We start from the raw sequence: 24608 nt of genomic DNA on the forward strand, positions 1-24608 counted from the left end.
ATGACGATTTCTCTTCTTCTCAGTCTTACTTTAGATTTCCCTGACAGCCCCCAGTCTGGGAATAAAGTGTACAACCTACCTGGAGAGGGAAGTGGAAGACCTCCCAGAAATTCCTTTTACGTGACAGGAAGACTTCAACTCGACAAAACTAAATTAAGAGATGAATTTACTACCACATCCACACACACAGTAAATACCAATTACTTTCGCATTTACTGGGAACTGACTCCTCCATTTGATTTATCAGATCACCCAGGTCTTGAAATTCTGGGCAAAAATCTGGTTTTGATGTTTGGCATTGTGTTATATTTTAAGACATTTTAAATTCTTTCTCTTTTTTATTTTGTTAAGAGATAGGATCTTGCTCCCTTGTCCAGGCTGGAGTGCACTGGCCATTCACAGGCAAGATCATCACACACTGTACCCTTGTACTCCTGGGCTCAAGCGATCCTCCAGCCTCAGCCTCCCAAGTAGTTGGGACTGCATGGTGTGCCACTGCACTTGGCTCTTTCTTTCTTATTTATTTATTTATTTATTTATTTATTTATCTATTTATTTATTTAGATGGAGTATCACTCTGACGCCCAGGCTGGAGTGCAGTGATGTGATCTCAGTTCACTGCAAGCTCTGCCTCCCGGGATCATGCTATTCTCCTGCCTCAGCCTCCGGAGTAGCTGGGACTACAGGGGCCCACCACCATCTGATTTATTTTTAAAGAGGAAGGAGGAAGAGGAAGGAGGAAGGAGGAGGAGGACAAGGAGGAGAAGAAGAAGGAGAAGGAGGAGAGGAAGGAAGGAAGGAAGGAAGGAAGGAAGGAAGGAAGGAAGGAAGGAAGGAAGGAAGGAAGGAAGGAAGGAAGGAAGGAAGGAAGGAAGGGAGGGAGGGAGGGAGGGAGGGAGGGAGGGAGGGAGGGAGGGAGGGAGTTGGGTTTGTAATCCCAGAAGGATTACGAAGGAGGCTGAGGCAGGAGAAAGGAGGAAGAGGAGAGAGGAGGAGGAGGGTGGAGGAGCAAAGAGGAGGAGGCAGAAGGGGGAAAGAGGAGGAGGAGGAGGAGAGAGGTGGAGAAAAAAAGAAGGAAGGGGGAGGGAGTTGGGCCTGTAATCCCAGAGGATGCGCCATTGCACTCCAGCCTTGGTGACAGAGAGAAACCCTGTTTTTAACAACAAAACAACAACAACAAAAAAGTCGGGCGCGGAGGCTTATGCCTGTAATCCCAGCACTTTAGGAGACCGAGGCGGTGGATCACCTGAGGTCGGGAGTTCAAGACCAGCCTGACCAACATGGAGAAACCCCGTCTCTACTAAAAATACAAAAAAAAAAAAAAAAAAAAAAAAATAGCCGGGCGTGGTGGCGCATCCCTGTAATCCCAGCTACTCGACAGGCTGAGGCAGGAGAATCGCTTGAACCCAGGAGGCGGAGGTTGCAGGGAGGCAAGATCGCGCCATTGCACTCCAGCCTGGGCAACAAGGGCAAAACTCCATTTCCAAAAAAAAAAAAAAGGAAAAAGAGAAGAAAAAACACACAGTTCGGGAGCCCAAGGGCCATGTCTATCTTACTTACCACTGAATCCCAGTGATCAGCACAGGGCCAGGAACAAAGAAAGCATCAACAATTTTTTTTTTTTTTGAGTCGCAGTCTCTGTCACCCAGGCTGAAGTGCAGTGGCTGCATCACAGCTCACTGCAGCCTGGACACCCCAGGCCCAGGTGATCCTCCCACCTTAGCCACCCCAGTAGCTGGGACCCCAGACACTGGTCACCACACCAGACATTTTAAAAAATATTTTTTGGGAGGGGGTCTCACTATGTTGCCCAGGCTGGTCTCAAACTTCTGGCTTCAAGAGGTCCTCCCACCTCAGACCCCATTTGCTGGGTTTACAGGCACCTGCTAATTTTTCTTAAATACACAAATGAACATAAAATTCTAACAATGCATTAATATTTTGAGGAAGGAACTGACAAAAGGCTCCACTCCCTATGGGAGGAAAAGACCAGCACGTCATATGAAGAATTAAGAAAAATGGTAGAAATGACTGGAGAGGCCAAGCCTGGATGAGACTGGGGTGGGGACAGGTGGGGGACGAGGGGTGCCACCCTCAGATCTTTACAAGTCCGTCATAGGCAAGAGGGCGTAGGAGTCTCACAGCCCCACTGGGGAGAATCGGGACCATTGGTGGCATTACACGAAGAGAATGGGACTTCCTATATAAAAGAATAAGTAACTCCACGCGGTGCTGTGCGGCTAGTGCTGCGAGTCCCTGAGGTGCGCAATTCCCGCGCGACCGCGGGTGGGAACACCGAAGCCAAAAACCCCACTACGGCCCTTTAGCTGAAGGCGTCGTCTGATTGGTGATAGTTTGGCGGGAACCCGAGCACGCCGAACAAAGGAAGTGACGTCAGAAGTCGCGCACTTGACGAGGGTGGAATCACGCGGCGCTGCGTCGCGGTAGTATTGCTCTGATTGGTTGATTTCTTGCGAGACCGCCCTGCCAGCTCCTTGCTTCCGCTAGTGCGGAGGGTTTTGCCCTTCGTAAAGATGGCCGCGGAGGCTTTTGGAGCCAAGTGGGAGCGCAGTGTGCGTTTTCTGGAGCATGGGCAGAGAAGACAGGAACAAGCGTAGCATTCGTGAGCACCGATTGGCTGAAGCGAGAAGCTCCCCGGGAGCTGACTGGCTCCGTCATTCGCGCGAAGGAGTTTGTGGCGCCAGAGAAAAGTAGCTAGAGCGGCGCAGTAGGGGCCGCGTTCTGTGGTTTTCCGTGATTCCCCCAGACCCGAACCTTCTCGGCCTCTTTGCGGAAAATCGCGACCAAGATGTGGAACAGTAATGATGGGGGTGCGGGGTGGAGGAGGAAGAGAATCGCAGGAGGTTTTAGCAAGAGGGAGAGCCTGGGGTCCGAGAGGCGTGTGGCAGCCGGAGAGGAAGGGCGGGAGCGGAGTTGGGGCGTTTGGGGGTCGCAGGAAGGCGGCGAGGAAGGTTAGGGAGACGCGGGCAGTATTTGGAGGGGCGAAGCCTCGGGGAGCCTGCAGGTTTCTCGGAGGCGCGGGACGTGGCACAGGCACTAATCCTGTTGTTCAAAACAGGTGGATTCGAAAGCTATGGCAGCTCCTCATATGGGGGAGCCGGCGGCTACACGCAGTCCCCGGGGGGCTTTGGATCGCCCGCACCTTCTCAGGCCGAAAAGAAATCAGTAGGTTGAAAGGAGTATTTGGTTTTGTTTTATCCTGTCCTGAAGTCCCTAAGTCATCTATGACAGAAACTTTATGCTTTGAAGGAAGATTTCAACATGAACTGTTGCGATAATGATCTATTATTATCCGCATCTCTCATAATTAAGTGCTGTAAGTTTCAGAAATGAAATCTTGCCAAATTTTGCACCTCCTGTTGCCCTGGCTTTTCCCCTCATTGGCTTTATTTTGAAATTGATTAGTGTAGCCAATGAATCAGTCTTGTGTGAACGCTCTCAACTTGTTTTTTTTATTTTTATTAAAAATAGAGATGGGGTCTCACTATGTTGTCCAGGCTGGTCTCAAACCCCTGAGCTCAACCATCCTCCCACCTCGGCCTCTTAAAGTGCTGGGGTAACAGGTATGAGCCACTGCTCCTGGCCTGTACTTGTATTAATAGTCTCTTTTACATTTTTTTTTTTTTTTTTTTTTTGAGATGGAATCTCGCTCTATCGCCCAGGCTGGAGTGCAGTGGCCCGATCTTGGCTCACCGCAACCTCCGCCTCCCGGGTTCAAGGGATTCTCCTGCTTCAGCCTCAGGAGTAGCTGGAATTACAGGCATGCGCCACCATGCCCGGCTAACTTTGGGCTTTTAGTAGAGACGGGGTTTCTCCATGTTGGTCAGGCTTGTCTCCAACTCCTGACCTGAGGTGATCCGCCCGCCTCGACCTCCCAAAGTGTTGGGATTACAGGCATGAGCCGCCGAGCCCGGCCCAAAGTCGCTTTTAAATTAAATGTGAGGCGACATCAAGAGTGTGGTCTTGGCCGGGCGCGGTGGCTCAAGCCTGTAATCCCAGCACTTTGGGAGGCCGAGGCGGGCGGATCACGAGGTCAGGAGATCGAGACCATCCTGGCTAACACGGTGAAACCCCGTCTCTACTAAAAAATACAAAAAACTTAGCCAGGCGAAGTGGCGGACACCTGTAGTCCCAGCTACTTGCGAGGCTGAGGTAGGAGAATGGCGTAAACCCGGGAGGCGGAGCTTGCAGTGAACTGAGATCCGGCCACTGCACTCCGTCTCAAAAAAAAAAAAAAAAAAAGGGTGTGATCTTTGGATCGGCCGCGGTTTCTCACGCCCGTAATCCCAGCACTTTGGGAGGCTGAGGCGGGTGGATCACCTGAGATCAGGAGTTCTTGACCAGCCTTGCCAACATGGTGAAACCTCGTCTCTACTAAAAATACAAAAATTAGCCAGGCGTGGTGTGGGTGCCTATAATCCCAGCTATTAGGGAGGCTGAGGCAAGGGAACCACTTGAACTCGGGAGACAGATTGCAGTGAGCCAAGATGGTGCCACTGCACTCCAGCCTGGGCAATAGAGCAGAAGTAGACTCTGTCTCGAAAAAAGAAATGCGGTCTTTGAAGTCATAGACGTGTTCTGCTATTGCCATGCTGCTTTACTTGCAGGGTGTCACTGGACACATTTCTTAACTGGCTTGGGAGTCAGTTTTGCACCTATGAAGAGGGGCTAACATACCTTAAAATGTCATTGTGAGACTTATCTTATATACAAAGAATACAGGCTATGGAGCCAGAACACGGAGACTCCAGAATCCGTTTTGCCTTTTAACTGCCATTGTGATTTCAGGAAAGCAGCTTGAAGGCTGTGGCCCTTGGTTTTTCTCATCTGATGATACTAGTAGTACTCATGTCATAGGGTGGTTCTGAGAATTGACAAGTAAGGCATTGTGTAGGAAAACAATCTATAGAAAGCTGTCTAAACGTTGATTAGTCACTCAGAAATGAGTTTGCCTTTTTTCTTTTTTTTTGAGACAGGGTCTCTGTCTGCCAGGCTGGAGAGCAGTGATGCGTGATCACAGCTCACGGCAGCTTGGACCTCCAGGCCTCAAGTGATCATCCCACCTCAGCCTCCCTAGCAGCTCGGACTACATATGTGCACTGCCGTGTCAGGCTAATTTTTGTGGTTTTTTTTAGAGTTAGGGTTTGGCCATGTTGGCCAGGCTGGTCTCAAACTCCTAGCCTCAATCCACCTGCCTCAGCCTCCCAAAGTGCTGAGATTACAGGTGTGAGCCACCACTCCCAGCAAGTTTGCATTTAACAACTGCAATTTCATTCTATAAATGTGGGGTTAATTTGACTTCTCTTTAGGAGTCACTCAGATGTGTTAAGATTCAGTGTGAGCAGGTTAAAACATTCATTGATATTCTGGTATATTTGAACATTGCTTTATAACTTTCTTTCTTTTTTTTTTTGAGACGGAGTCTAGCTCTGTCACCCAGGCTGGAGTGTAGTGGTGCGATCTCCGCTCACTGCAACCCCCGCCTCCCGGGTTCACGCCATTCTCCTGCTTCAGCCTCCCAAGTAGCTGGGACTACAGGCGCCCACCACCATGTCTGGCTAATTTTTTGTATTTTTTTAGTAGAGACGGTGTTGTGCCATGTTAGCCAGGATGGTCTCGATCTCCTGACCTTGTGATCCACCCGCCACGGCCTCCCAAAGTGCTGGGATTACATGCGTGAGCCACTGCGCCTGGCCACTTTATAACTTTCATATAAATTATTTTACGTAATTCTGTAAGGAATTTATTGTTTATTCCAGCATACAGCAGAGACTCAGGTATATTAAGGGACTGCCTAAGCTTACATAGCTAATAAGGAACTAGAATCAGACAGTACACACATGATGCTGAACAAATCCAACATCTGATGAGCAACAACTTCTCCCTGTTGTAGTTTTCTCTCTCCTAGAAGATCTCAAGGGACTTTAGTTTTCCATTTTGATTTTCTTGAGGTCGTGAAGGAGAAAACAAGGTAGATGATTGGTTCTCATCTTTTCTTCCCAAGCTTAACTATTTTTCTCCATTCTGATTGTTAGAATTTTTATCCCATAATTCCTAAAAGCTGGGTATTAAGATAGCTTTTCAGAGAAGAATGCTTGTAAGTTGGAGACTCAATCCCAGTCTCTGGATTTTTTTTTCTTTTTGTGGAGACAGGGTCTCACTATGTTGCCCAGGCTGGTCTCAAACTCTTGGGCTAAAGCAATCCTCCCACCCCTGCCTCCCATGGTGGTGGTATTACAGGCATGAGCGACCATGCCTGAACAGTCTTTTTGTTTTTATTTTTATTTTTTATTTTTTTGAGACAGAGTCTTGCTCTGTTGCCCAGTCTGGAGTGCAGTGGAACGATCTCAGCTCACTGCAACCTCCACCTCCTGGGTTCAAGCGATTCTCCTGCCTCAGCCCCCCAGGTAGCTGGGACTACAGGCGCATGCCACCATGCCTGGCCGATTTTTGTATTTTCAGTCAAGATGGGGTTTTGCCACGTTGGTCAGGCTGGTCTCAAACTCCTGATGTCAGACGATCCGCTCTTCTTGGCCTCCCAAAGTGTTGAGATTACAGGCATGAGACATTGCACCTGGCCTTGTTTTGTTTTTAAATCTAGTATTTTCCACAGTTAAAAGTTAGGTAAACACCCTATTCTTTTTTTCTTTTAAAATTGAGACAGTCTCACTTTCACCCCCACTGGAGTGCAGTGGTGCAGTCATAGCTTACTGCAGACTCTTAACTCCAGGGATCAAGGGATCCTCCCACCTCAGCCTCCCAAGTAGCTAGGATTACAGGTGTGCAGCACCATCCCTGGTTGATAAAAACTCTATCCAAAATGTTTCCTGTTGATTATATATTTGTTCAATGTGATTGAACTATGTGAAGTTTCAAATAGTGACCCATTTTTAATCTGTAATAATGGTACCTTCATGAAGTACTGTCAGAGTAGCCTGTAGTTCATAGTCAGCTATAAAAATTTTTTTAGTCTGAAAATGGTTTTTTATTTTCCCCAAAATTAAGCATACTTGTATTGACACTCTGTGAATCTCTTCGGAGCAAACTAGGAATTCCTTGCGATCAATTCCTACATAAAATATGTGCTCAATAAAAACTAAATACTTGATTTGAGATGAATTCGAAGGCATTGTTAACATCTCAATTGTTATCCATATGTAACTTTTTTACCTGAGAGGTAATAATACTTGTCAAACATCCACTGCATGCAGAGGTTAGTATTAGCACTTCGTATATATTATGTGTCTCATTTACAACTGAAGAGGTATATATCCCCAGTTTTCAGAAAAGGTGGTTCTGTGTCCAGGGCTTTGGAGCTGGATTTGAGCATGGGTCTATAGGACTTTCTGGCTCCAAACCTCATGTTCTTGCCACTTACCTTACTGGTTCTTAAGTTTTCTTATGCTGAAGATACAATGAAAATCTCAGCTGTGATAGGTAAAAACAGAAATATAGTAGTTTGTGAGAGGTAAATCCTGGGACCCCTGCAAATTTTAAAACTATAAATATTAACATAGCATGTAACTTTACCTATAAAATATCATAAAGTAAAATTGAAAAACAGTTGATCCCATCACATTGTTATTAAAAGCTATTGCAGATGTAAAGAATGAGGAACAATAGCTAATATAATAATAGCTAACATTTGTTATTGAGTACTGTGTGCTGGGTAGTTTTCTGAGCCCTTACCATGTAGTTAATTTTTATAATTTATCATTCCTAGTTTTGCAGATGAGGAAACCAAGGTACAAATGAGTTAATGTGACCAAGAGCAACTGCTCTTTTTTTTTTTTTTTTTTTTTTTTCCTTTTTTTGAGGAGAGTCTCTGTTGCCCAGACTGGAGTGCCGTGGCAAGATCTTGGCTCACTGCAACCTCCACCTCCCGAGTTCAAGTGATTCTCCTGCCTCAGCCTCCCCAGTAGCTGGGATTACAGGCACACGCCACCACACCCGGCTAATTTTTTTTTTTTAATTTTTAGTAGAGACAGGGTTTCGCCATGTTGGCCAGGCTTGATCTCAAACTCCTGACCTCAAATGATCCGCCCGCCTCGGCCTTGGGATAACAGGCGTTAGCCACCACGCCTGGCTGAGCAACTGCTCTTGAGAATAGAGCCACAGTCTTAACCCTCAAGCTTGGCTGCTGCCTTTTGTGGCATATATGTCAGCGGTTGACTGAGCTTGCTTTATCCCTTTGTGGCAATACTAACCGTTTAAAAATCATGCTTCAGCAAAATGAAATATTGGCAGTGTCATGGATGTTCAGGTCAGAGTTGCAACTGATAAATCCATGAAGGCCAAGAGTCTACTGTGTTCTAAGTCTTCCGTGCAGTACAGGTATTGGTCCACTTCCTCTTGGCTTCTGACAGGAAGAGCTCTCATTGTTTTTCCGCCTTGTACATATTCCCTCTGGGAGACTGGGAGTACGTACTTGCCCTCAGCCTGTTACCTGCTACTTTTTCACTGTTTAAATTCTCGTGCTTCGGAGTTCAGCCTAAAGCCTCCCTCTTTTGCCAATAAGTTTTTCTGAGGTCCCACATGGCACATTTCATTTTATGGTATATCAAGATCAGGTTTATTGTTTACCTTTGTACCTCCCCTAGATTAGGAATATGTTGAGGGTAAATCCTGTCCCATTGTATTCATCTTTTTTTTTTTTTTTTTTTTTTTTTTTTTTTTTTTTAAGACGGAGTCTCACGCTGTTGCCCAGGCTGGAGTGCAGTGGCGCGATCTCGGCTCACTGCAAGCTCCGCCTCCCGGGTTCCCGCCATTCTCCTGCCTCAGCCTCCTGAGTAGCTGGGACTACAGGCGCCCGCCACCGCGCCCGGCTAATTTTTTGTATTTTTAGTAGAGACGGGGTTTCACTGTGGTCTCGATCTCCTGACCTTGTGATCCGCCCGCCTCGGCCTCCCAAAGTGCTGGGATTACAGGCTTGAGCCACCGCGCCCGGCCTGTATTCATCTTTATGTCACCCAGACTACGTCTTGCCACTGGCAGGCAAAAATAAGTTTACACTGTTGTGTGGCTGGTTTAAGATAGATTTGGGCCTGGTGCAGTGGCTCATGCCTGTAATCCCAACATTTTGGGAGGCCAAGGTGGGCAGATTGCCTGAGGTCAGGAGTTCGAAACCAGCCTGGCCAACATGGCAAAACCCCATCTCTAGAAAAAATACAAAAATTAGCTGGGTGTGGTGGCGTGCACCTATAATCCCAGCTACCTGGGGGACTGAGACAGGAGACTTGCTTGAACCCAGGAGATGGAAGTGAGCCAAGATCGCTCCATCACACTCCAGCCTGGGCAACAGAGTGAGACTCCATCTCGAAAAAAAGGATATGATTTGAGTGTACTCACTAGATACTGTTCTGCCTACCCTATCCTGCCTCTTCCCCCTAAGATGTCCAACACAAGTCCAGCACAGTGGCTTATGCCTGTAATCCTAACACTTTGGGAGGCTAAGGTGGGAGGATCACTTGAGACCAAGAGTTTAAGACCAGCCTGGGCAACATAGCAAAGCCCCATCTCTACAAAAAAAAAAAATGTTTTTTTAATTGACTGGGTGTGGTGGTGTGCCTGTTGTCCCATCTTCTCAGGAGACTATTGCAGGAAGATTGCTTGAGCCCATGAGTTTGAGGCTGCAGTGAGCTATAATCATGCCTCTGCACTCCAGCCTGAGTGACAGAACAAGACCCCATCTCAAAACATAAAATGTGGCCAAGGGCGGTGGCCTTACACCTGTAATCCCAGCACTTTGGGAGACTGAGGTGGGCAGATCACCTGAGGTCAAGAGTTCCAGACCAGCCTGGCCAACATGGAGAAACCCCGTCTCTACTACAAATGCAAAATGCTGGCACATACGTATAGTCCTAGCTACTCAGGAGGCCGAGCCAGGAGAATCGCTTGAGCCCGGGAGGCAGAGGTTGCAGTGAGCTGAGATTGCGCTATTGCACGCCAGCCTGAGCAACAGGAGCGAAACTGTGTCTCAAAAGAAAAAAAAAATTTAAAAAGATGTCCAACATGTCCAAGCTCTTATTCCATTTCCCCTGGAGCTCCATTTGATTGTCAAAAAATCTGTCCTACAAGAAGCTATTCTTCTACCTTTTATAGTTCATCACAAGACCTACAAGCAATTCCAGAGTTCTGTCTCCATTAGTCATTTCTCAGACCTTTTCCCAATACCATCTCATTTTGTCAGTGACCTGAACAGCAGCACCAGCCTGTCTACACCCTAAAGCTGGGGTTTCCTCTTGAAGGTCTGTTCTGGCAGCAGCAGGTCGTTCTTCCTTATCCTGTCCCCCACTCTGACCTCATTTTGGTGAATTCTCAGGGCAACACATGTATTCAGCAGGAACTCTGGAGTTAGACAAACCTGGGTTTGGATTCTAAAAGTGTGGTATTGGTTTGCTATATGGCCTTGGTTTCCATCTCTCTGAAGCAAAGATAATGAGATTTGTTTTGAAATTCAATGTTCTAATATATTTAAAGTACTTGGCACATGGCAGGTGTCAAATGAGTGGTAGTTATTACTTTCTTAATTGAATTTTGCATGCTTTTTCTTTTTAGAGAGCCCGAGCCCAGCACATTGTACCCTGTACTATATCTCAGCTGCTTTCTGCCACTTTGGTTGATGAAGTGTTCAGAATTGGGAATGTTGAGATTTCACAGGTATGTCAAATAATTTGTAAAGGAATCACTTACTCATAATAAAGAATGAAATAAGACTATGTTTAAAAATACAAAAATGTAGCCTTGGTTTCAGGGGAAACAGCCTTTTTTTTTTTTCTTTCTTCTAACCTAGGTCACTATTGTGGGGATCATCAGACATGCAGAGAAGGCTCCAACCAACATTGTTTACAAAATAGATGACATGACAGCTGCACCCATGGACGTTCGCCAGTGGGTTGACACAGATGTAAGTGGCTGTTTTTGAATCATGATGGGGTTACTTTGGAACTGTGGAGATGTTGAACTTTTTTAGTCTTTTTAAAGTTTTTTCTTATAAAAATAATACAAAAAGACATCAAAGACAGATACCCTAAAGTGAAAGGTTAATAGATTTGATTATATACCTTCCCGATATACCAAAAATAGAATTAAAAGTCAAATGACAGGAGACAGTAGAATGTTAAGTTCCAATAGAACAAAGGCTTTTTTTGTTTTGTTTTGTTTTTTTGAGACAGTCTCACTCTGTCGCCCAGGCAGTACACTACAGTGGTGGGATCTCGGCTCACTACAACCTCTGCCTCCCAGGCTCAAGCGATTCTCTGCCTCAGCTTCCCAAGTAGCTGGGATTACAGGCACCTGCCACCATGCCTGGCTAATTTTTGTATTTTTAGTAGAGACGGGGTTTCACTGTCTTGGTCAGGCTGGTCTTGAACTCCTGACCTTGTGATCCACCCGCCTTGGCCTCCCAAAGCACCGGGATTACAGGCTTGAGCCACCGCGCCCGGCCCCTGCTTTTTTTGTTGTTGAGACAAAATCTTGTGCTGTTGCCCAGGCTGGAGTGCAGTGGCACAATCTCAGCTCACTGCAACCTCTGCGGCCCAAGTTCAAGCAATTCTCCTGCCTTAGCCTCCCAATTAGCTGGGATTACAGGCGCCTGCAACCACACCTGACTAATTTTTTATATTTTTAGTAGAGGTGGGGTTTTGCCATGTTGGACAGGCTAATTTCAAACTCCTGACCTCAGGTGATCCACCCACCTCAGCCTCTCAAAGTGATCGGATTACAGGCTTGAACCCTCACGCCCAGCCTAGAGCAAAGATTTTTATTTTGGTCATCACTGTAGCCTTAGCACCTAGAGCAGTGCTAGTCACATAGTGGTCCTAGAATAAATATTGTTTAAATGAGTGTGGAAAATATTTGCAACATACTACAAACATTTAAATTTTTAGTTAATAAAAAGCTCCTTTTTGGCCTGGCTTGGTGGATCACTAGAGGTCAGGAGTTCGAGACCAGCCTAGCCAACATGGTAAAACCCATCTCTACTAAAAAATATAAAAACTGGCCGGGCGCGGTGGCTCAAGCCTGTAATCCCAGCACTTTGGGAGGCCGAGGTGGGCGGATCACAAGGTCAGGAGATCGAGACCACAGTGAAACCCCGTCTCTACTAAAAATACAAAAAATTAGCCGGGCGCGGTGGCGGGCGCCTGTAGTCCCAGCTACTCAGGAGGCTGAGGCAGGAGAATGGCGTGAACCCAGGAGGCGGAGCTTGCAGTGAGCCGAGATCGCGCCACTGCACTCCAGCCTGGGCAACAGCGTGAGACTCCGTCTCAAAAAAAAAAATAAATAAAAAATAAAAAATATAAAAACTTAGCCAGGCGTGGTGGTGGGCGCCTGTAATTCCAGCTGCTTGGGAGGCTGAGGCAAGAGGATTGCTTGAACCGAGAGGCAGGGGTTGCAGTGAAACTGAGATTGTGCCACTGTACTCCAGCCTGGGTGACACACTGAGACTGTCTCAACAACAAAAAAAAAGCTCTTTTTTGTTGTTTCTGGTTTTGAGTTTTGTTTTGTTTGTTGTTGTTGTTTTTTGAGAAAGAGTCTCACTTTGTCTCCAAGGCTGGAGTGCAGTAGCTCAATATCAGCTCACTGCAACCTCCACCTTTTTGGCTCAGGCAACCCTCCCGCCTCACCTTTCTGAGTAGCTGAGATTACAAGTTTGTGGCATCATGCCTGGCTAATTTTTATATTTTTACTAGAGAGAGGGTTTTACCCTGTTGGCCAAGCTGGTCTCAAACTCCTGACTTCAAGTTATCTGCTCACCTTGGCCTCCCAAAGTTCTGCAATTACAGGCTTGAGCCACTGCGTCCAGCCAAAAAGCTCTTATAAAACCAGAAAACCACTGCACCTTAGAAAAATGACCAAACAAGATGCACAGATAATTCATAAAAGACAGTAGAAATGGTAGTGGCAGTAACTAAAGCAGGCTTAACAAACATTGAGATATCATTTTTAGCTTAAGTTTGCAAAGAAAACAAAGAATGACAATGTCTAGTTCTAGTAAGAGCAACAGCTACCACACAGTGCCCTAGCTTAGTAGTAGGCACTTAATAAATATTGAGTGATTTGTTATTGTCCAAGAAAGTAGGCTTATAGTGTGAGTATAAATTGGTATAACCTTTCTCAAACATCAGCTTGTATCAAAAGCATCAGTCACAAAAATGGTGACCTAACGGCCAGATGCAGTGGCTCACGCCTGTAATCCCAGCACTTTGGGAGGCTGAGGTGGACGGATCACGAGGTCAGGAGATCGAAACCATCCTGGCTAACACAGTAAAACCCCGTCTCTACTAAAAATACAAAAAATTAGCCGAGCATGGTGGCAGGTACCTGTAGTCCCAGCTACTCGGGAGGCTGAGGCAGGAGAATGGCGTGAACCCAGAAGGCGGAGCTTACAGTGAGCCAAGATCGTGCCACTGCACTCCAGCCTGGGAGACAGAGCAAGACTCCGTCTCAAAAAAAAAAAAAAAAAAAAAAAAAAAAAAAAACAATGGTGACCTAGGAGTTTACATCAAGGAAAGAATTACAGACACGTACAAAGATTTAGACCAGTGAAGTGGTCACGCCTGTAATCCCAGCACTTTGGGAAGCCAAGGCAGGCAGATCACCTGAGGTCAGGAGTTCAAATCCAGCCTGGCCAACATGGTGAAACTCTGTCTCCTAAAAATACAAAAATTAGCCGGGCGTGGTTGTGCGTACCTGTAATCCCAGCTACTCGACTCAGGAGGCTGAGGCAGGAGAATTACTTGAACCTGGGAGGCGGAGGTTGCAGTAAGCCGAGATCATGCTACTGCACTCTAGTCTGGGCAACAGAGCAACACTCTGTCTCAAAATAAATAAATAAAAATAAAGCAATCTCAAAATACTAGCAATAAAGGATTACTAAGTAAACCATGACATATTTATAACATACTACAAATGATATAGAAAAGCGTGTATTGTCACAAAGAAGTGTTTGCCATAAATTGTTGAAAAAAGCATATTACAATACGGTATGCAGGATTTGACCCAATTTTTACACAGCAGCATGTGTATATAAGTGTCTTTATAAACATGGATAAAATAGATTGAAATACAGTATATACTTTTTATCCTTTTATATTTTTAATTGTGCAGAAGGCCTCTTGGTGTTTTGTATTTTGTTTTTGAAATACATTCATTACACAAAATTTGAATAATAAAGACTGTTTTAGGCTGGGCATGGTGGCTCACGCCCATAATCCCTGCACTTTGGGAGGCCAATGCGGGCGGGTCACCTGAAGTCAGAAGTTTGAAACCAGCCTGGCCAACGTGGTGAAACTCCGTCTCTACTAATAATACAAAAATGAGGCGGGCACCTGTAATCCCAGCTACGCAGAAGCTGAGGCAGGAAAATTGCTTGAACCTAGGAGGCAGAGGTTGCAGTGAGCCAAGATCGCGCCACTGCACTGCAGCCTGGGCAACAGAGTGATACTCTGACTCAAAAAAAAAGACCGTTTTCCTTCAAAAACCACAGGTTACCATAGAGAAATAACTTGGTAGTTATGTAATTTTTTAATTTTTTGCTTCTCAGAAAAATAAAGGATAATTCATTCAGCAGTTATTGTTGGAGTACCAATTCTGAACCAGACTGTGCCTGGTTCCAGGTATAAAAAGAATGAAGTAGACACAGTCCCTGCCATCAAGCATTTTAAAAATCACCTGAAATCTCATGTCCCTTAAAGAACTGTGATAACACATTTTGGGAAATATCCTTTCAGGCATCTGTCTCTGCCTATATGTACATACAGATGTCCACATACCTCTTTTACTGTAAAAGGGATAATATGCTATGCAACTGCTAAGTAATGTGCTCTTTTCACTAAAAATTACGTTGTGGAACTGAATTTTTTTTTTTTTTTGAAATGGGGTTTTGCTCTTGTTGCCCAGGCTGGAGTGCAATGGCACGATCTCCGGCTCACTGCACCCTCTGCCTCCCAAGTTCAAGCGATTCTCCTGCCTTAGCCTCCCGAGTAGCTGGGATTACAGGCATGTGCCACCACACCCACCTAATTTTGTATTTTGTAGAGACGGGGTTTCTCCATGTTTGTCAGGATGGTCTCAAACTCCCAACCTCAGGTGATCGCCCACCTCAGCCTCCCAGAGGGCTAGGATTATAGGCGTGAATCATAGGCCCTTTTTTTTTAAATAGAGACAGGGTCTTGGCTTGCTGTCTAGACTGGCCTCAAAGCTGGGCTCAAGTGATCCTTTGACCTTAACCTCCCAAGTAGCTGAACTATAGACTGATGCCACCATACCTGGTGAGGAACCGATTTTTTTTTTTTTTTTCAGACTGAGTCTCACTCTGTCATCCAGGCTGGAATGCATTGGCGCAATCTTGGCTCACTGCAACCTCCACTTCTCGGGTTCAAGCAATTCCCCTGCCTCAGCCTCCCGAATAGCTGGGATTACAGGCGTGCACCACCACACCTGGCTAATTTCTGTATTTTTAGTAGAGACGGGGTTTCAACATGTTGGCCAGGCTGGTCTCGAACTCCTGACCTCAGGTGAACCGCCTGCCTCGGCCTCCCAAAGTCCTGGGATTACAGGCTTGAGCCACCATGGCCTAGCCAGGAACTGATTTTTTAATGTTATCTGTAAAGATTTACATCTGTCATTTTAAATGACCACCTATTCCATTGTAAGAATACATCGTTCCTTACTTAACAGTAGACCCAATCAGGGAACAGCATTTAGCTTCTTTTCAGTCGTTCACCATTATACACAATGCACCAGTGAGTATCTTTGCATACATTTCTTCATGATTATAAAATAATCATAAGGCTGGACGCCGTGGCTCACGCCTGTAATTCCAGCACTTTGGGAGGCCAAGGCAGGCAGATCACCTGACGTCAGGAGCTCAAGACCAGCCCGGCCAACATGGTGAAACCCCACCTCTACTAAAAATACAAAATTAGCCAGGCGTGGTGGCGCATGCCTATAATCCCAGCTACTCGGGAGACTGAGTCAGGAGAATCGCTTGAACCCGGGAGGCAGAGATTGCAGTGAGCCAAGATTGTGCCATTGCATTCAGCCTGGGCAAAAAGAGCAAAATTCCATCTCAAAAAAATAAAATAATGATATATTCCTAAAAGTAGGTTTTCTGGGGGGAAATACACACTTCACTTTTTTTTTAACATCTTAATTTTTGCATTTTTGTACTGTCTTCTATAAAGGTACCAGTTTACACTTCAATCATGCATGAGAGTGCCCAGTTAGTTTCCATACCCTTAACTTTTTTTTTTTTTTTTTTTTTTTTTAAGAAATAGGATCTCACCGTGTTGCCCAGGTTGGTCTCAAACTCCTGGGTTCAAGCAATCCTCCCACCTCAGCCTCCCAACATGCTGGGATTACAGGTGTGAGCCACTGTGCCCATCCTCCATACCCTTTCTAACAATGGGTTTTTTTGTTTGTTGTTGTTTTGTTTTGAGACGGAGTTTCGCTCTTGTTGCCTAGGCTAGAGTGCAATGGCGCAATCTCGGCTCACTGCAACCTCCACCTCCCAGGTTCAAGCAATTCTCCTGCATCAGCCTCCCGAGTAGCTGGGATTACAGGCGTGTACCACCATGCCCAGCTAATTTTGTAATTTTAGTAGAGATGGGGTTTCTCCATGTTGAGGCTGGTCTCTAACTCCTGACCTCAGGTGATCCTCCTGCCTTGGCCTCCCAAAGTTCTGGGATTACAGGCGTGAGCCACCACATCCGGCCTAACAATGGGTTTTTGTCTTAAATTTTTGCCAGTATGATAGTTGTTTTAAAAAAATAGTCTTTTTGACCAGGTGCGGTGGCTCATGCCTGTAATCCCGGGACTTTGGGGAGGCCAAGACGAGTGGATCACCTGAGGTCAGGAGTTTGAGACCAGCCTGGCCAACATGGTGAAACCCCATCTCTACTAAAAATACAAAAATTAGCCTGGCATGGTGTTGCGTGCCTGTAGCCCCAGCTACTCGGGAGGCTGAGGCGGGAGAATTGCTTGAACCCGTGAGGCAGAGGTTGCAATGAGCTGAAATCGTGCCACTGCACTCCAGGCTGGATGACAGAGCAAGACACTTCATCTCAAAAAAAAAAAATCAGCTAATGTATTTTTTTTTTTTTTTTTTTTTTTTGAGTCGGAGTCTCGCTGTGTCGCCCAGGCTGGAGTGCAGTGGCCGGATCTCAGCTCACTGCAAGCTCTGCCTCCCGGGTTTTTACGCCATTCTCCTGCCTCAGCCTCCCGAGTAGCCGGGACTACAGGCGCCCGCCACCTCGCCCGGCTAGTTTTTTGTATTTTTTAGTAGAGACGGGGTTTCACCGTGTTAGCCAGGATGGTCTCGAACTCCTGACCTCGTGATCCGCCCGTCTCGGCCTCCCAAAGTGAACTAATGTATTTTTCTTATAAATAATGTGTCCATAGTCTAGGAAACTGATAAATATTAAAATAGTTTGTAATTATCCTAGTCAACCATTAAACAGTTTAGTGTATATTGTCCCAAATGGGAAATCAGCTTTTTTCCATGTGTCATGACTTGTTTTTCCAGACAGTAAATAGAATTCTGTGTTATCATTTGCAACAGTGTGGAGTATCCTATCATATAGAAATGTGTACTTTATGTTGCATATTTAGGTTGTTTTACAATTTTTAATATTCTGTACTATGATAAATCTAAATCTTAATGCATGTTCTTAATTACTTCCTTAAATTCCCAAAAGTAGAATTGCTTTGCCAGTAAGTATATCCACCATAAAATTGTGTGCCTGCGGGGCATGGTGGCGGGCGCCTATAATCCCAGCTATGGGGGAAGCTGAGGCAGGAGAATCACTCAAACCCTCCCTTGGGAGGGGGAGGTTGCAGTGAGCCAAGATCATGCCACTGCACTCCAGTCTGGGCGACAGAGCGAGACTCCCTCACAAAAAAAAAAAAAAAAAGAAAATTGTGTGCCTAAGAGCTTGAATGAGAGTGTCATAATTGTTTACTTTTTTATGATGTGCTACAGAACTTTGGAACTGAGAATTACCTTTAGAGATATTTTTATTCTAATTCCTGGTTTTACAAAAAAGTAAGTTGTAAAAGGCAGGGCAAACTCCTTAATGCCATTTTAGGATCCTTTAACTCTTCTACTTTGTAACTTTCTCTTTCTCTACATAATATAGAAATGTTAAAGAGGCTTTCACCAGCATCACTAAAACCTTAATGACATGTTTGTATTTTATGTTAGGATGCCAGCAGTGAAAACACTGTGGTTCCTCCAGAAACATATGTGAAAGTGGCAGGCCACCTGAGATCTTTTCAGGTAAAGTCAGAATAAAATAGCAGTTAAAGTGTTTTTGCATGAAGCAGTTTCTAGATTCATGTCATGGCTTTTGGATAGTTAAAATACTTAAGTCCCCCTGTTTAATGGGAAGTTATTTCTTACTCTCTTCTTCAAAAGGAAATAACTCTTCTTTCTTTTTTTTTTTTACCTTAACATGAAATTGACAGAATAGTAAAGAAAGAACAGAATCTCCTACAATTGCCATCTGTGGCGTTCATTAGTTGGAGAAAGGAGAACACTAGATTCGGAGTCAGGAGTCTAGATTTTGCTCCGTTATGCAACCTTGGGAAAATTATTAATGTCCCTTAGCTATTAATTTTAGTGTTTTTCTCATGTTTGACCATGTTTGGATTACTGCTGAGAGTATATAACATTTCTCTCATATTGGCAAAATATTAATATTATAACCAAGAAAAGAGCCACATTGTTGACCTGAAATTAATGTATGTTCATATTTTATTCACATTTTTTTCTTCATTTTGATAGAACAAAAAGAGCCTGGTAGCCTTTAAAATCATGCCTCTGGAGGATATGAATGAGTTCACCACACATATTCTGGAAGTGATCAATGCACACATGGTACTGAGCAAAGCCAACAGCCAGGTGAGTAGCCTCACTTGCCTAGCTTTTTCTCTTCCCTGGAAGAACACAGGTTACTTTTGTGTTCCAGCTTTGATTTCCTTGACATTTTGAAGGCCGAGCCAGAGAAAGACATCACTAAGTCCTCCGAACACTTTCTCCATTAGCTTTGTCACCGTATTTTATTTCAGATGAAACACTGATGTTTCTCTCAGAATTAAGAGTTCCTCTGACACTGGCCTGGACAGCTGGGGCCTGTGACAACCCTTAGGTGTAGACATGTAATTATAGGCTGAGCTCTTAGCTCCAAGGATTGTCAGTGCATATTCAGAGAGTAGCCCCCTTCAGGACAGCATTTTGCTGTCTTCCTTCCAACTTACTGGCTAAGTAGGAAAAATTATGTACTATTATATTTTTTCCCTGAAATTATATTTATTGATTCGTATTGAAATTTCTCCATAGTATTTTCCATTGTGTGAATTGACTTTGGCAAGTCCATCTAGGACCACACAAAAGGTTTGTTGACTCTAGTATTAGAAAGCCCTCAGGGCCAGGTGTGGTGGTTCATGGCCTGAAATCCTAGCACTTTGGGAGGATGGTATGGGGGCATCACTTGAGCCCAGTTCGAGACACCACCCTGGGTAACATAGGGAGACCCTGTCTCTAGAAAAAAAATTAAAGAATTCGATGGGCTACTTGGGAGGCTGAGTTTGGGAGATCACTTAAGCCCAGGAGGTCAAGGCTGCATTGAGCTGTGATTGTGCTACTCACTGCAGCCTAGGCAACAGAGCAACTTTGTCTCAAAAAAATAAAGAAAGAAAAAGAAAAATATTTATTGCGCCTACTTTGATTTGAGAGTCCCAATCATTCTAGTCCCCATTCGAGTTTAGCAGTGAACACGATATACTTATATTCTTGGGAGAAAGAAGCAATAAACAAAAAATATATATAATTTTAGGTAGTTATATAGGTGCTCTGAAGTAAATAAAGCAAAATAGGAGAAGAGGGTAATGGAGGGAACCAAGAATGGTACAATTTTAGATGGGGAAGAACATTCCAAACCAGAGGGACTAGGAAGTGCAAGAAGCAGGAGTGTGGAGTAAGCGTGACATCTCTGAAACCAGCAAGGCCAGAGTCTGGAGTGAAGCAAATGACGGGAGAGGGAGAGGGTTGTAGACAAGGAGGCAGGGCCCAGATTATGTGGGGCTTTGGAGGCCATAGTAAGGATTGCCTTTATTCAAATTTTTAAAATTTTGTTTATTTGGCGGTTTTTTTGTTTTTGTTTTTGTTTTTTTTGAGATGGAGTCTCACTCTTTCGCCCAGGCTGGAGTGCAGTAGCGCAATCTCAGCTCACTGCAAGCTCCACCTCCCGGGTTCACGCCATTCTCCTGCCTCAACCTCCCGAGTAGCTGGGACCACAGGCGTCCACCACCATGCTTGGCTAATTTTTGTATTTTTAGTAGAGAAGGGGTTTCACCGTGTTAGCCAGGATGATCTCAATCTCCTGACCTCGTGATCTGCCCGCCTCAGCCTCCCAAAGTGACTCATCACTGCGCCCAGCCTTTTTTTTTTTTTTTTTTTTTTTTGAGACAGTCTCATTCTGTCACCCAGGCTGGAGTGCAATGACGTGATCTCAGCTCACTACTGCCTCCGCTTCTCGGGTTCAAGCGATTCTCCTGTCTCAGCCTCCCCAGTATCTGGGATTACAGGTGCGCACTACCACACCCAGCTAATTTTTGTAGTTTTAGTAGAGACGGGGTTTCACCGTGTTGGCGTCCAGTTAGCAATCCGGCTGGCAGTGAGGATTTGTGGCCTAGGAGGCAGTCTGGGATGAAATCCTGGGGACTCTGTCAGCCTTTTGGGAGACAGATAGAAGAGGCTAATGAGGGATACTGAGAAGGTTCAGTGTGAGAGTCAGATGGAGAAGCAGAAGAATGTGGTGTCAAGAAGCCCAGGGAGGAACACATTTCAAGAGGAGTGTGGTCAGCAGTGTCTGCTTCTGAGAGGTCAAGAATTAGGAGGACTGAAAGAGACTTTGATAATTGGTTGAAGAGTCTTTGGTGACTTTGGTGAAAACAGTTTCAGAGGTGTACTTGGGGAGAACCCAAATATGGTGGGCTGAGGAGTGACTGGGGAGAAAGGAAATGAAAATAGTGATTGCAGAGCATTTTAAGAATTTGTTTTAAAAAAAGGAAAGAGAGAGGACGATAGGGACTGTGTCTCCTTTTCTCTGCCTGTGGTGCTTCATGCCTATAGACACTCAGTGAATGCTTGAGTGATTGGGCCACATGGATACCAAAATAGCAGACTCTGGGTAATTTTCTTCTCACTGCTACTCTTCTCTGGTTCCTCTCACATCAGAAACAAAAGGAACCAAGAGGATCTGTCTCTTTTTGATATTTATGTGCTTCGGGGAGTTACTTTATCTTCCTATGAAATACTCTTTAGATAATAGCTATCCATTCCAATGTAAGCAGTGTTACTGGGAAACTGTTTATAAATTGTTTTTTGTAAGCTGCTTAACGAGCTATTTGAAGTTGTAAAGACTGTTTAACTTGATGGATTTTCTAATATTGTTAACTTATTTCTTAATTCAGCCCTCAGCAGGGAGAGCACCTATCAGCAATCCAGGAATGAGTGAAGCAGGGAACTTCGGTGGGAATAGCTTCCTGCCAGCAAATGGCCTCACTGTGGCCCAAAACCAGGTAAACTCCACCAGAGTGGCTTCAGAAATACAAAACACAGACAGTCTTAAATTTTGTTATTTCCTTGATGAGCTAAGATTGTTTGAATACCTGGTTTATTTCTTTCCTATAAAGGGACTCAGGTTTGCAAAGGGGTAACTGATCCAAAATAATTGCGAAAATCTTTCTGATTTGAATCTTCAGGTGTTGAATTTGATTAAGGCTTGTCCAAGACCTGAAGGGTTGAACTTTCAGGATCTCAAGAACCAGCTGAAACACATGTCTGTATCTTCAATCAAGTAAGTATTTGATTTTCATGAGCTCAGGCTCTGGAATTGTACCTGTTTCCCCTCACAAGTGTTTCCTGATAGTGAGAAGTGAGTTTTAAAAGTAAAACTTGGCGGCCGGGCATGGTGGCTCACGCCCGTAATCTCAGCACTTTGGGAGGCCGAGGCGGGTGGATCACCTGAAGTCAGCAGTTTGAGACCAGCCTGGCCAGCATGGTGAAAACCCTGTCTCTACTACAAATACAAAAATTAGCCGGGCGTGGTGGCCTCAATGATCGCACCGCTGCGCTCCAGCCTGGGTGACAGAGTGAGAGTCCATCTCAAAAAAAAGTAAAAGTTCGCCAGGCACTAGCTCATGCCTATAGTTCTAGCACTTTGGGAGGCTGAGATGGGCAGATTGCTTGAACTCAGGAGTTCAAGACCAGCCTGGGCAACGTGGCAAAACCTTGTCTCTACAAAAACAATAAAAACAAATTAGCCGGGCACAGTGGCGCATGCCTGTAGTCCCAGCTACCCAGGAGGCTGAGGTGGGAGGATCACTTGAGCCCAGAAAGTCGAGGCTGCAGTGAGCCATCATTGTGCCACTGCACTCCATCCTGAATGACAGAATGAGACTGTCACACAAAAACAACTTAACTACAACCCTGGTGGCAGAATGGAAATTGTTCAGCTATGGAAAAACAGGAAAAAGACTATGCACCAAAATGGTGCTACCCATCACATCACTTATTCAGCAAATTTTTTCATTCAGCAGACACTAAGGACCATTATATGTAAGGGATATATAATAATTCTGAGCAAAAAGTTGACCTGATTTCCTTATGGGATTTAGACTGGAGGAGGGAAGTCCTTAGCTCCTGGTCCTCAGGTGTACAGTCCTGTTGCTGTTACTGTCCCCATTGTGGACATGAGTGTATTAGACTATCTGGACCTTATTAAACAACCAGTCCTTCCAACACCCTTATCCTGATTCCATCTTAGACAAGCAGCCTCCTGATTCCAGTGTAGTAAACCAGTCAAACACACTGACTTATGGTGATGGTGCTTGTGATAGTTATTTGTTACTATAAATCAATTGACCTGCCAGGCCTAGATAGAAAAGGAATACTCAGGACTAATTCCATTTCCTGTCCTGTAAAATAAGGATAATAATTCCTATCTCAGAGTTACTGTGCTGATGAGGTAGAGAACTGCTGTCACTTAGGTGCTCCGTAGATTGTGGCTATTAAATACGTTACTGACACTAACCCTGAGGACCTTGAAGAGTTTGAAGGTTTCAGTGTTTCCTTTGCTTCCCACAACTTGACTTCCCAGAGGGGGACCAAAGGGATTTCAGTGTGTGGCTGGAAAAGGGGAACTTTTAAAGACAGCTCTTTTTACCAGGAGATTTTGTGTGCAAGTGTGACTACAGCTTTAGATCCTCGTTTTCCTGCTTAGACTGTGTTTAAGTGAGGCCCTGTTGTCTTTCCTTTACACAGTTTGGGAGAGGGATCCAAGATAGCCCTAATAGCCAGTGTCTCCATGAATAAGCTCTGTTTTGCTATTTTACTGGCATTTCTCCCTGTGAGAGCTTTCTGTGTACAAAATACTTGTGAATTCTTAGCTAAGGTAGAGAGTTGGGAGGTAAGCGAAGTTTGCATATTTGGCCATATCCAAAAGGCAATTTCCTTCTGAATTGGCCTGAAAATGACTTTTTTTTTTTTCTTTCTTTCTTTCTAGGCAAGCTGTGGATTTTCTGAGCAATGAGGGGCACATCTATTCTACTGTGGATGATGACCATTTTAAATCCACAGATGCAGAATAACTGGATCTAATTGGGTACCTGAGATATTTTACAGCTGGACCTAGTTTCAAAATCTGTTGTCTCTGGCTCTGCATATGTTTGGCCACGTGGCTTCTAGGAAGTAGGTTTCATCTATCTAAAGGTCTCCTCTGACATCCTTTTGAAACTTACTGCTCTTCTGTTTTGTTTTGTTTTGTTTGAAGCTCAGAGGGAGATGGGCAATTGACAGGGATGCAATCCAGGGTGGGATTTCTTGAGGAAGTTACAAATAAGCTTGTTACCACAGCACGATAGGTGGAATTGGAAGGATGCTACCAGGAGAGTACTTACATAGTGCTCGGGAGTTTCTCTTCTTAAAATGTTTGCTGCTGAAAGATGAGCAGGACCAGGGCCTTGTAGGCAGAGCCCTAGCTGAGAAACCTGCTGGCCTCTGCCTGTTTTTGTTTCCCACTTTGGTTGTGTGGCATTACTTTCAGAATTGCACTTTCCTGCTTGTCATGACTGCTTGACACACTTGTCATGACGTGTGTTTCTGTGAACATGAAGTTCTGCGGTGGTGGCCTCCAGGGGCAGAGGAAAGGAAGAAGTGTTACTGCATTTTGTACAAAATAAGTACATTCGTATGTTTAATAAAACAGTTCTATTATAGCAACTTGTAAAAATGTTCTCATTTTTTCTTTCTGAGCAGTGTAGTGACTACTTTATCATCTGAGGCAGTGTAACATAGTGAAACTTGGATTTGAATTCTGGCTTTCCCACTTTTTAGTTAGAATCTTGAGCAGGCTATGTCAGCTCTGAGAACCTCCATATCCTGGTTTACAAAAAGAAAACGACGTCATTTCCCCTGGGTTTGTTATGAAGATTGAATAAAACACATAGTCTGTAAAGCGTCTACATCTAGCATTGCCACTTAAAGGGATTAGAGAATGGACCGTTTTTTTTTTTTTTTTTTT

At 44.8% G+C, this 24608-nt stretch overlaps 1 protein-coding gene across 2 annotated transcripts; it reads left to right on the plus strand.

The window, feature by feature from the left end:
* Positions 1-2506: 2506 nt before the first annotated feature.
* RPA2 (replication protein A2) lies at positions 2507-24317 on the plus strand. Of its 2 annotated transcripts, none has more exons than XM_015439881.3 (9): positions 2507-2623; positions 3080-3186; positions 10579-10680; positions 10814-10927; positions 18227-18301; positions 18809-18925; positions 21499-21606; positions 21790-21884; positions 23592-24317. In XM_015439881.3, exons 1-9 carry the CDS (start codon positions 2590-2592, stop codon positions 23674-23676), a joined length of 837 nt encoding a protein of 278 aa, XP_015295367.1. In that variant the 5' UTR covers positions 2507-2589; the 3' UTR covers positions 23677-24317. The 2 variants fall into 2 exon arrangements, with proteins under 2 accessions (XP_015295367.1, XP_005596004.2); XM_005595947.4 differs by lacking the exon at positions 2507-2623 and adding an exon at positions 2678-2819.
* The last annotated feature ends 291 nt before the right edge of the window (positions 24318-24608 follow it).

The sequence above is a fragment of the Macaca fascicularis genome, chromosome 1 (assembly GCF_037993035.2).
Source record: "Macaca fascicularis isolate 582-1 chromosome 1, T2T-MFA8v1.1".
Lineage (NCBI taxonomy): Eukaryota > Metazoa > Chordata > Mammalia > Primates > Cercopithecidae > Macaca > Macaca fascicularis.

Bases quoted from the DNA above. Each gene is read 5' to 3' on its own strand.
- RPA2 (XM_015439881.3), top strand. From the start codon at position 2,590: ATGGGCAGAGAAGACAGGAACAAGCGTAGCATTC. The intron at 2,624-3,079 runs GTGAGCACCGAT...TGTTCAAAACAG, and splicing joins CAGGAACAAGCGTAGCATTC to GTGGATTCGAAAGCTATGGC. The intron at 10,928-18,226 runs GTAAGTGGCTGT...ATTTTATGTTAG, and splicing joins GCCAGTGGGTTGACACAGAT to GATGCCAGCAGTGAAAACAC.